Source organism: Ammospiza nelsoni, chromosome 5 (genome assembly GCF_027579445.1).
Source record: "Ammospiza nelsoni isolate bAmmNel1 chromosome 5, bAmmNel1.pri, whole genome shotgun sequence".
NCBI lineage: Eukaryota > Metazoa > Chordata > Aves > Passeriformes > Passerellidae > Ammospiza > Ammospiza nelsoni.
This window is the reverse complement of record NC_080637.1, coordinates 66,915,540-66,929,001: the sequence shown is the minus strand read 5'-3', so window position 1 is coordinate 66,929,001 and position 13,462 is coordinate 66,915,540. Positions and strand designations below refer to the sequence as shown.

Genomic DNA, 13,462 nt, shown 5'->3' with positions numbered 1-13,462 from the left:
CAAAAGAATCACAGAAGCTTACACAATCACACAAACAAGACCATTTTCTTGAATTTTAAGGGAATTGTCAAACAATGGGCTAGAGCAGAGATCTTACTTATCCGTTGAATAAGAAAAGCAAGTTTCACACTTAACACAGATTTATTTAGAAAAAAAGCTCTTAGACTTAACAGTGCTCTTAGCTGCATAATTTCCTATCTTTACTACTTCTTGCTTGAAGTGACAGAGAAAACTTAATACAACTAATACTTTATGCTGAAACATGAAATTAAGATGTAAAAGTGAGAAACTACACGGTTCCCATGAGAAATGAAAATGAGAAATGAAAATGTAAAGTATGTGTTAAACAACCCTGGGGAAAGAAAGGAGGCGGGGGAGGAGGGTGGAAGAGAGAGGCCCAGAGTACTGACTTTTTTTTTTTTTTTTTTTTTTTTTTTTTTTTTTTTTTTAGGAGAGTGGTATTAGAAGGATTCTAATTAAACCATTAAGGTCCAGAAAATGTTTTACTATTCTTTATGTTTCTACTCCTCAGTTCAAGGGGGGAAAAAAAGGTTCCATATTTATGGACACTTATGGTTTGTTGTTTGTGTTTGGTTTTTAGGTTGGGGTTTTTTTTTGTGGGGGGGTGGGAAGGAGATGTTCTGTCTGTTTGTTTGGATTTTGGGTTTTAAGGTACAAACCAATTAGACTGTTTCAAGTATGAGATACAATTAACTAGACACAGACACCACAAGCACATATTACATATACATTCTCACCCACACATATGCATTTAAAGTACAGAGTGTAAAATCTAGAGCAATACCATGGAACAGCATCACTGGCTGATCTAAGTGACTCTGCTCCCACTGACAAGGCTCAGGTTTTTTCTATTACTTTCCCTCGTTACAGAACACCCACAACTGAGCCAAAATGTTTTAAAAACAACCTAGAAGGGGGAATCAACTGCCAAACAAACAGACTAACCAGAAATTCACAACACAAAAAGGAGTTAAAAGGAGTAATTTCTTTCTCCAAGTGTCAAGCAGAAATCCAAAGCAGGAACTTTTGTTTTGCTCAAGCTGGTCTTCATGGCATATATACACAGATCCTAAAATGGTAAAATAGTCCTGGTTCAGATATAGGCTTAACTAACAGCCCTGACATCCTGTAATGTGAACCAGCTCTAATCTGCTCCTGTCCCAGGGTCACTGCACAAGTTCTCAAAATGCTTATTTAGGGATTTTATTAGGCCACCTCAGCATTTGTCCCTGCTATGTCCTCCTTTCTCACTGGCTGCACTGTAAAAGCTGCATTTGCTAAACGTCCTCCATACAATGTATTGTCCTGTAACATTTTATCTGACCACTTTACAGAGATGTCAGAACTGGAACACATTCATTCTCCACAGGGACAGTCTTATTTTTTTCCAGGAATGCAGCCAAATAAAGATGGTTTTTCTCATGACTATTTTCTTTGTTAATAATGCCAAAATTTCATACAGCTGAGTGCTCTGATTTTCATTTAAAAAAAAAATATAATCCATACTTAAAAAATATAATCCATTGCTTAAAGAATATTATCAGTCTGTTTCAAATCATGCTAGCAAAAGAATTTATCAGCTTTCTTCAAGAAATGAGCCATAAATCAATCTTTTTTTTTGTCAAGAACATAAATCCAGTTATCAATGTCCTCCAGAGAAACAAAGGCAACTTTCTGCTCCACTTTCTACAACAGAGACCAAAACCTTTGTTCTAAAGTTTGGACCAACTTTTACCTCTAAAATGAACACATTTCAGTAAGTCCCCAAAACACGGATGGAGGGCACACCCAATCCACAACCAACCAGCCCTACTTTAATTTTAAATGAAGGAAATTAAGATTTCTTCCATCTGTGCACCCCATGAAAAGGCCAGACATCACCACGCTCCTCTGCCCTGCTGTGTCTCAGGCTGGCTCTGCACAGCTACAAATGGCCCTGGCCAGCTGTACAGGTGTATTGGCTGACACAGCACAGCAAGAACTGTGAGTATCATTTAATTTTATGGCACAAAGGTGTTTGTGGTGCTGCAGCTCACCAACAAAGCCATGAAGATGTTTGCAGAACGCAGAAAAAAAAGTTTAAACCTCACTGCAATGAGTTGTAATCACTAAAGGCTAATTTTGTCTCGTGGTGCAGATCTGCCTTAAGACACACTGTGTGCAAGGCTCATCATAATTTCTGAAAAAATCCCCTCTGTAATATCCTGCTTTGAGATAGTAAAGAGATTACAAACAAAACCTTTTTCCAAGATGAATTATAAAAGTAATTCCTTGTGATGATTAAGCTCAGTCAGCTGCAGTGGTTGCAGTGAGCAATCACAAGCTCCTGGCTATGAGTCTTAACAGCTGCCATGGATTCTGAAGTTATGATTTCCTGACAAACACTGCCAACTTAGATAAGTTACATTTGGGGGAGGGAAGGATTATTTGTAGAGTTTTTGCTTTGTTTGGGGTTTTTTGACTTTTTTTTTTTACTCTGGCCCCTTCCTCAGAAACTGCAGGGACTTTCCTTTAAAGCCTCTCCACTTCCTTCACAAGCAATGCTACTTTGGAATTCTCAAGCAAGAACATAGAATGAACAACTTACCAGATTATAACTCTCTGCTGTAAATTAATATGGGCCCTTTGAGTTTCTGTTAAGTTATTAAAAGTTATCTTCATATTTTCATTTTTAGAAGTGTGTGAAAAAATATTTTTAATTAACATAATGCAGAACAGAAGCTTAAAATCATGATTTTTCTTTTTTTAAATACAACAGGTCTTCATAGTCTAGACTTGGATACTAAATTATAATTGCAGGGACTGAAAATGCAGATACAGAAGCCTGCCCAAAGACTCATCACCAGATGTTATTCATGCAGAGCAGAAATTACTACCTCACTTTAAATACTTGGTTCTAACTTATTAAATAAACACTGCATGCAAATCTGAAGTATACTTTGATACATGAATACTTTATAGCAAGTTGCATGAAGTTAACTAATTCCTGTCACCCTTATCACTACAGCACTGACCTGTTAAAGGACAGGATAACTCATACTCTTGAAAGTTACCTTAAATTGCCAACAGAACGTCATTTTATACATGTCTCACCCAAACAAGTCTGAAGCTGAAGATAAAGTGAAAAAAAAAAGCCAAAGAACTGTTCTGACAAACTCCACAGTGCTGCAAGATGCTCCTGACATTCACAGGAAGGTTTGCAGGAGCTGGAAAGCACAGCTCCCAACTGGTCCCCTCCACAGCCTTCTTTTCTAGCCCAAGAACTGAATGAAGGAGGTAGGGATGTAAAACTATTTTCAAACTTGCCTACAGATAAAAGCACCTACAACTTTGTTATACAAGTCTATAAGAAAGATGTTTGTCAAGCACTGATCAATTCTATGCACTCTGGTTTGATTTTTAGCTAGCCAAATCTCTCCCATCTCCTCTCACAAAGAAAAAACCAGGTAAAACAACTGCAAAATAAAGAAAATATATTAGCAAGCATGTTCCTCTGAGTTCTTGGCAACCTCTGGCAGTAGGGTGAGGACAGGCAGACAGTGGCAGTAACATCTAAAACCAGCACAGCAAGATTTACAAGAGAGGTCACCTCTCCAAGTCCTCACTGGTTTAAGTATGTGGGTTTCTGGTTACCTTCCTTCACCTCCTCCTTCAAAGACGATGAGGAAGAAACTAACATTTTGAGCTGTGCCATAAAATGACACCTTTACAATTTCTGCATCAATCCAACATGGAAATATCCTAGCATAGGACTAGAAACTAGCACAGACCATACAAGACCAATCTCAAAGAAACTTTGCAAAGTTTTGCCTGTCAATGAGATTAAAACTAAGCAAAAAAACCCCCTAAATAATAACAAACAACCCCCTAGAGTTAAAATTCAAGGCCATTACAGTAAATGAATGTCTGCTCTTATTCCCAGTAGCCACAAAGACCTTCATAGGACCAAGAGCCAAACTGCAAACAGCAGTACCTGAGAAGCAAAGGGAGCTACAGCAGTTCTGGGGCAGGGGGTGGCAAGGACATTCCAGATGCTGTGCCAGGCTCCTGGCAGTAGAATCCTGGCCTGGGCAACCTTCCCTGCTTTGAAAGGCCATGCCTGCAGATTACAGTCAACCAGCAGTGCAAGGATCACCCACCTGTGAGTGACAGCAGAGCTGCATTTTAGATCTTCCCAGAGCTACATGCAGCCCCTTCAGCTGCCATAAAAAGTGTTGCAGCTCTTTGTACTCTAATTCCATTCATTAACCAAGGTAGGCCACTCCTGGGGCAGTTTCATCAGGACAACCTCTGCAATACTGTTGCAATCTTGAAGTAATGAAAAAGTACCTTGTGGATTGTTTAATATCCCAGCTATTACCTGAATTTAGTGATGTATTTGCAATCATGAACATCAGCTGATCAACAGAGCCTCCTTAGGTGAAGAAAGATGAAATACACCTTATAAATCTCTGTGCCATCAGAGGAGTCTGCAGATTTCATATCACCTGCCTACCTGTCACCTGTAAAACCTCAAAATTACCTCCTTGGTGCACAGGCCAGGCTATACAGAAACAATCAGCTGAGTGCACTGATCTGTCACCTGTGAAGCTTAACTGTCAGCACAGGAGCAGCAGAAAGATTCCCAGTCAGAAATCATCTACTCAAGGGAGAGGTGGCATCAAGCAAGAGAAAGTATGAAGCAAAGCCTTCAGTTATTTGCATTATTTTGAGAATTTACATCCAAAGTACCATTTTATTTAATGTTAAAACAAAAATATACTGTATAAAATATATACAGTATATTTTTGTAAAACATAACTGTATAAAAAATATACTTGCCTGAAAACAAAAATATACTGTACAAGTGAATTTACTGAGAAATTCTGGGATTTTTTTTCATTTTTAAACTGTTTTTTCCCCAAATCAAAAATACTGTAATTGTTAATAGAACTGTTCATTTCCCTTTTCTTATTCTGTTGTACAACATCTATCACTCAGCAAAAGTACTACCACTTCCCACAAATCTTTTGTTGCAATGCTAAGATGTAAACCCTGTACTACAGTTCCTTTTGTGCTTGACATGCTCAGACACAAGTTTTCAACTTTCAAAAGAAGTAGGTCTATAAAAAAGTATGTGTTCCCTACAAAATTTTGCATGAAAAAAATGCAAGTCTGCTGGGGGAAGGGTACCCATTAAACCTGAAGATCTTCCCTAACATTCAAAGTACTTCATCCAGAAATCAACTTCAGCTGCCATAAAAAGTGCTGTAGCTCTTTGTACTCTAATTCCATTCATTATCCAAAACCCTTTACAACCCAAAAGTTTTACAAGACCTTAACAATTAAGGTAACTCTATATAGTCACTTGATTTAAAACATGTACTGAAAAGCAAGCAATTAGTCACCACTTCTAGGAGACACTTAAGATTCCCTTTGTGGTGAACAATACACACATAAAAGTGAGAAAAGCCAGCTCATTCTGACAGTGCTCCTCATGAAGAAAGTTGATTGTCTACAGGGTAATTTTTGGGGAATTGAAACTATGATAATGAAGTCTTTACCATAATGACAAAAGGGCTGCTCAAATTAAAAAGCAAAAATAACCAAAGATACCAACCCCTAATAACAAAAAAACAACAATACTGCACTTGAAAGCTGTACTTGCTCAAGAATCTGGATATGCCTTTTTTTTTTTTATCTTGAGTGCTGAAGCAGAAAAATCTCTTTTCTACTTGCTCAACTTTCATGTGAGCTGCTCTTAAATACAGTGCTCTCCTGTGCTTGGTGACCTAACACTTGGTCTTCTCCTGGAAAAAGTCACCAGTAAAGTTTCAGTGTCATCCCCACCTGCAGATTTTTATTAATTAATTATTTTAAAGGGTCTTGTGTTTAACACCAGTCAGGAAAACAGTTCCAGAAAGGATGGATAGGACCAAGGAGCCTTCCTGGAATGTGCCAGCTCACTTCAAAAGAAGGCTAAACTAACACCCCATTCCCCTCACTTTCACCTTGGGCCCTTCTCTCTCCTGCTACACACAGAGTATTTTATTGAGTATCAAGACAAGTAAAACAAGGAAGTTGTAGTGTATGAACATAAGGAATAAGAAGCCCAAACCTCAGGGTATATATAGTAGATAGCCAGGGAGAAGAATATAGATTTTTAATTTTTTTAATGCTTTCCTACAGAAAGTGAAAAAAAAAAAACCAACCCAGACTTGGCTGCTGTGCCTCAGTTACCAAATAAGAAATATTTTCCATTAGTAAATCCACTGCATTTCTTATTACTGATATCAGACACGGGAACCAAGTCCAACTTGTACTCCAGTATCTCAGTTGCACACAGAACCTCACACACAATCACCTGATGGTTTTGGCAGTGAAGTAAAGGCTGCCCAAATCATTTATTCTTTAATGCCTCAGCTGTTTCTGTAATCTGCTCTAAAAGAGCCCAGTGACATTCCTCCAAAGCATCACAGCACCAAGCAGTGACCTCCACAGCCCTGGAGTGTCCTACAGCAGCAGCTGTGAGAAAGACCAGAGCACTGGTGAAACACTGAAATTTCACTATGTGAGACACTTCCAAGAAAATGCATTATTCATCACTATGTATCTCTGCTAGCTTATACTGTTAACATTTCATTTCCAAGCAGGCATTCTCATATTTTCAGCAAGATAGATGCATTTAATAAATATACATCCAACCCCAGAAAATAATAATAATTTGGGACTTATATCAGCCTTCAGCTTTTTCATGAAACACTTGGTGCATGCTATGTTAGATAAACTATTTTTCACAATTTAACTTTGATGAAAAACTGAACCAATCCGTAAAGATGACCTTAGTGTAAGTTTTGCTGCTAAATTATTTCTTTTCATGAATTGCAAGTTTACAAAGTTGTATCTGAAACAAACATCATCTGAGCATAACAGGAGGTGGATTAGACTGCAGGAAAACGTGAGTGGGTTTGCTTTTCCAGGTTTCATATTTTATTAACTGCTCTTAGAATTTTTTATGGCTTACTCCTACCACTATTTGCCAGGCAACATCTTGAAACCAAAAGACAATTACAGGACTAAAAAAAATGCAAATACTAGTGAAAGAAGCATCCATACACAAACAATTTGGGGAATTATTTTTCTTTTCAAATTTGCATCTCTGTGCTCATGTCACCCTTCCACCTGTATTTCAAGCTTTGGAGGGTGTTCTGAAATGTAATCAAATTTATTAAAAGCTGAAAGGTTTTCTGCTTTAAAACAGCAGGTGAGAACTGCAATTTTTGCACCTGCAAAATGGTAAACCAGAAAGTGGTTTTACTGCTGTATTACCTTCTTAAAACATACTCTTCACAAAACTTAGAAAGTGACCTTCAAAAATTTAGAAGAAAAACTATTTTGTCCTTAAATTACAGTTGTTGGAGGGATTTTTTTGTTTTGGTCAGAGGGATTTTGCTTGAGTTGGGGAAGGGGGTTTGGTGTTTGCTTTTTTTTTTGCTTGTTTTGGTTTAAATTTCAGCATGTTTTTAGGAGTGTTTACTCCTACTGCTTTAACAGATCATCAGTATGGAGAAAGTTCCAGGTTTGCTTTACTTCTGACCTATTTCATTTTTCTTCTTTTATTTTCCTCTTGGTGTAAAAGTATTAAGAGTAAGGAGTATGCAAACATCAAGCTGGGATTGCTGGGCATACTACTCTGCACACTCAGAAAATACAAACACTGTTCTAAAAAAGACCAACTGGCTCCACAACAGAGCTTTACTCCTAACCAACCAGAATCTCATTCTCTCTGGTTACAAGCCAAATCAAAGCCACTGTCAATGTGTGATTCCTTCCTTTTTCTCTCACTTTCAGGATGGTGGGTACAAAAGACATGAACATTACACTTTCCTTACACTCTTAAAGGGTTTTAGAGTCTAATAAAATACACCTAACACTATCATTGCCTCCAATTTACAAGTTGGGAATACATGGAAAAAGCATACATCCATACTTTTGTTATTTCCAAAGCTTGTAATATAGGTACCAGAAAATAAACACATCTTCTGTTTATAAATTGTCAAAGAACTATTGGAACTGTAGAAGAAAATACTCAAGATATAGTGTTTCTATGAAGTTCAGGAAAGAAGCTGTGTTTTGCAGAGATTTCTTCTTTTGGACATAAAAAGCCAAACAAAAATTATAATGCAAAGAAATGGCAGCAGTGAAACACAATCCTCATCTTTCCAAAGAAACAAGGCACCAATTTGTCACCCCTAAAAAAGAGTTGGCTGAAAAACTTATGTAAAATGGCAGTACAACAGATTAACTTGCTTGATCAAGGAAAAAAAATACAGTAAAATCTCATTCTATACTACAGATATAAAATATTTCCAGAAGGTTACACAGCATCAAGGATATTCCAGTAGTATTCCACTTTGGCTCTCCCAAACACCTTGCCACAGATGACTGCCTTTGGGGTAACCTCAAGCCAGCCATTCATGTAACATCACCAAAACTCCACTGAATTTTGCACTGTTGGCAAACACTGCTTTGTCCCAAGAACAGAGCAAAAAGAGCCACATCCAGGGCTCAAATGAGAGCTGAGAATATAAATTGGTTCTAGAAGGAGCTGAGACAAAACCACAGGATTTTTAAAACAGGAGTTCCCCCAAGGGTGGGGAAAGGAGCCTCTCTTGTAAATTTTCTGATTAAGCTTCAAAACACATCTCAAGTTGTTATTAATACAGTATGTTGACTTCTCCCATTTCTTCAGATGCTTCAATAAAGCATGAATATCAACAATGAGTAAAGCTCCAAAAAATTTCATTTCCTGACACTTCAGAGAGGCACAAGTCTGTCTGTTCACAGGCAGCTGACACAGCTTTCTAAGGAAAGCAGATTTTATTAAATTTTAGGTTAGAACTTCTCCATTTCTGCTAATCTTCTGCACTACAGCCAAACTAAGTTTCTAGTACTGTTTTCTAAAGTCTGATGATTCCTGATTGTTCACAAACCAATATGAATGGAACTTCACAAGTCTTAAAATCACACCAACAGAAAGAGAAACAAATGATGCAAAATGGCTTAGGATAACTCTAACAACAGCATTTGAAATCATTCAACAAACAAGTGCTACAGTAGCCTCTTCCAGCCAGGTTTCATAAACTCTTGGAGGTCTATAAAACATCCAAGATAGTTCAGCTACCCTTGGAGGCATAAAAATCAGCAGGATGGCTTCTGTTGCAGTGTTGAAAACAAATATATTTAATAAAAAGGCAAAATAACAAACACAGAAAACCCAAGCCAGGTGCCAGAGGTTCTTGCTCCTGGTGAAACACCTTACAAAAGTGATTAGTTTCTTTGTTCACTTCTTTTTCTAGTAAATTGCCCAAGTGAGACTTTTTGGCTCCTGTCCAATTAACTATCCTTAAGTCTGAGGTGAAGTCCCCTAGTGTAGCTATGACATCTTCTGAAAAATCCTTTCCTTAGGATTTTTCCTCCTGAGAAGCTGAGAGGCCTCAGGAACAAAATGTAAACATTGATTATCTGCTGCTGTGGAATGCAACAGGTGCATCTGTGATTGGTCTCATGTGGTTGTTTCTAATTAATGGCCAATCACAGTCCAGCTGTCTGGACTGTCTCAGTCAGTCACAAGCCTTTGTTATCATTCCTTTCTTATTCTTGCTAGCCTTCTGATGAAATCCTTTCTTCTATTCTTTTAGTATAGTTTTAATTTAATATATATCACAAAATAATAAATCAAGCCTTTTCAAACATGGAGTCAACATTCTCATGTCTTCCCTCATCCTGGGACCCCTGCAAACACTGCCACACCCTAGGCCTAAGAGGTGGCTTTTTCACCTAATCGGAGAGAAACTTCTGGGCTTCTTTCCTTTTTGGGGAGACAGGGATAGTTTTGTCACTCTGTCAACAAGAAACAGTACAAATTTTGGTATTTGTAACTATTTTAAAATAGACTTACCCTCTTGCAGGATCTAAGGCAATCGCTCTGGGTTGATCCAATTCTTGCCAAAACAAAACTTTCCTCAGTGATCCATCTAAGTTAGAAACCTCGATCCGATTTGTTTCCGAATCTGTCCAGTAGAGCTTCTCCCCCAGCCAGTCACAGGCCAGCCCGTCAGGCGACAGCAGCCCAGAAACCACCACGTTCTGCACGCTCCCAGACCTGTTGAACTCTGTCCTTTTGATGGCCTCCTCGCTGACATCACTCCAGTAAATCAAGCCCTTGAGGAACACGAAGTCCACGGCGGCCGCGTCCTCCAGGCCGCCCACGATCACCGTGGCGTTCTCCTTGCCGTGGGCGGCGTCCACCAGCCGCAGGTCCCGGCGGTTCGCGTACAGCAGCAGCGGGGCGGCTGCACACGGGACAGAAACGGGGACACACACACAGACAGGTGTTAGCATCACTCTTATCCATCACAGCTTGCACTGTCGGGTCATCAGGAGCTACAGGTTTAAGATATCTTTACAAAATTAAGAAATAACGGAGAGCCGTTTTGAAGTTGACTAAAAAGCACCGGCTCGAACCTTTTCAACTTGGTTACGAGTCTTGGTAATGGGCAGCTCGCTATTCTGGGTTGTGCATTATTAAAATAACATTAAAGAAGAAGGGTGAGAACAAAGAAAAGGGAGGTTTGAAGTGCCCAAATGACACTGGTCTGTAGAGAAGGATCAGAAAGACAAGAGCAAAGCAGTTTTCTAAGCACTCAGTACTGACTCACCTGAGCAAGGATTACTTTTCTTGACAGAATTTAGTAATATACACCCCACCTCTATAGAAACATAATTCATGTAAAGCTATCAGAGCCACCTGCATGTCAACATTCCCTGAAATTATGTATCTCAGACATTTTACATATAGTACATAAAAATACAAAATTCATTGCACAGCATGAGGCAAATTTTGGTTTAGAGTGTTGAAGGTAGAATGAGGAGGTAGGGAGAAAAATAATTCCACAGGAATGGACAACACAGTTCTTTCAAACTCAGCTCTACCATTCCTGATTAGGTCTCTAACACAAAGCTTTCATTTTATATGCTTTATTTGCTTACCCTGTCTGGATATTTTTCATAACACCTAAGATGACTAATGTAAAGCAGTAACCATGAAAAAAGACAGCTTCTTAAATGTAATATGCCTGCTTAATTGTCCTTAACCACAAGCTATATATAGCATTATGAAAATTCCAGCCTCATTCCTACTTCAACAAAAGGTTCAGAAAAATACTACATTTGTATAAGGCAGACAATGACACCCTTTAAACCCCACTACCAGAAAACATTTCTGCCTTTCACTGCATTTATTCAGAAACTGTACCACCAGAGTTCCATAGAGGCATTTAGATCTGTAAACGCTCCTCTACCTGTCACCACACAGGGATCCTGCAGATTTATTCTTCAGCATAGGTGGGCACTTCAAATCTGCAGCAGGATGGATATCCTAAGCAAAAGGTCAAAATTTACAGAGCCAAGGACATGCATGGCTCAGGAATGTCAAGGGCCACACTGCCAGAAGAGGAACGGTTCCCTGTATGTCAAACACACACTGAAACTGGAAATACTCAGACTTCAGTAAACTCAGAAGTTGGTTTCCAAGATCAGACTACTCCTCTCATTATCTTATCACGAAATTTCTCAAAGACCTTGTCACATGTGAATTGGGAGAAGTTGAAACAACTAAGAATGTTCATTCATCTACCTGCAATTAAATGAGTTCTATATATGTTTTGGGGTGGTGGGAGTTTTGTTGGTTTTTAAGAAAACTGAATTGCTTAGATTGTCATCCTAAATTTAGAAACACTGAATATAACATGATTTATGCTGAACTTTAGATAGAACAAGAGAGGGGTGAAACTTTGTTGGTTTTAATAATACCAAATTTTTTATTTGTGTTCCCTTCTCCAGAAAGCAATTTTTTATTGGGGGAAAAAACCATGCAAGTTTAGAAATTATCCTCCCATGGAGAAAGGGTAGACTTTTTAAAATTAGATGGAGAATCTTTATAGTAAAATAAGTTAATAATAAATTCTTAATATCTCCTTCCCTTCCTTGCATAATTTCCTACCCCCTAAGATTTAAAATTAATTACAGTACATTTTCTTGAAGAGCAGATTGCTTATGAAGACCACATGTTTCAGAAAAAAAGTATTCAATAAACTGCAAGGTGTAAAAAATTGTAATACCATAAACTACAAGGTGTAAAAATTTGTAATACAATAAAAACCTTTACTTTTTAAAGCCTGCCTTCAACTGTAACCTGAAAAAATCTAGTTAACAGCCAGCTCAGTGTCATCCAGTGCACACAGGGGTGTGCAGCCAGCTGGCACAGCTTTCTCTGGTAAGACAGCGTGCCCAGCATTTGGAGAAAAGTAAATCCACACAGCAGTGAGTACAAACTTCATGACTATGTGCACCATGGAGCAGCCATGCACACAGCATGCCCTGAACTGAACACCAGGTAAGCAGCCAGGCCTGGAGGCACTGCTGAGCCTCCCACAGCCATGTGCACAGGTTACCCACTCCCTGCTGGGGCTCAGACTGGCTGAGCAGGGACCAAAGACAACACCTCTGCATCAACCAGACCGCTGAGCTGAATGACAACTCGGGAGAAACACAAATACCTCTGCATCAACCAGACAGCTGAGCTGAATGACAACTCAGGAGAAACACAGCCACACTTAGGATGTGCAGCTTCATGCAGATTGATACAAAGCCTCAACTTGTAACACATTCCAAAGGGCTGGCACGTTCAGCTTTCCAATTTGTTGCGACATTCAGGAATGAAGCCCGCATCACCAAAATAATAAAAACCAGGTTTGTTCCCCACTGCCTCCAGCCCTTCCCAGAACACATTAAGGCTGCAATGGGCTATAAAACCCAGTCACTGAAGTTGGCAGCATTAGGACTGAGTACATCTCTGCAAAATTGTGCCAGAAGATCCCACCCTGTCCCAGCTCCAAAAGCACAGGACACTGAAGAGATGGAGAGATGGCTTTCTTGAATAATGAAGTTATGACCTGTGCTAATAACCTGGGAAGAAGTCCAGGAGCATCTTCTGTCAAAGCTGGGCAACTATTTGGCAGTTAAGTTACAATGGGGCAAAAAGATACAATTTAGATTTTATTTTAATAAGCTGAACTGTTTATATGTTTTTATTTCTCTTTCTATAGACATAATAATAAAATATAGTGTAACTACAAAAAAACTACAAGACATTGAAGAGAAGCACATATTCTTGAAAGACAGAAACACCTACCCTGGAAATCAAGAACAGAAATACTAATGAATATCACCATGTCCTCTATGACCTGAGAGGTCTACATGCAGGTAATTCTTCTAATTAAAGTATCCAATACTTTGGGTACTCTTACTTACAAGAGTAAGAGTTATGCTTAGTCATAAACTAAGGGATTTTTTTTGTATCCACCAGCAAGAAAAAAATGTTTCCTTAAAGAACACAAAA

General features: G+C 38.7%; 1 protein-coding gene across 1 annotated transcript in view; it reads right to left on the bottom strand.

Annotated features, from left to right (window-relative positions):
* Positions 1-13,462, bottom strand: part of LRP6 (LDL receptor related protein 6) — a 116,528-nt gene that overhangs the window by 91,149 nt on the left and 11,917 nt on the right. Inside the window, exon 2 of the mRNA XM_059471981.1 lies at positions 9,962-10,355. Coding sequence (XP_059327964.1) covers positions 9,962-10,355 — 394 coding nt within the window. The remainder of the gene's footprint in view (positions 1-9,961; positions 10,356-13,462) is intronic.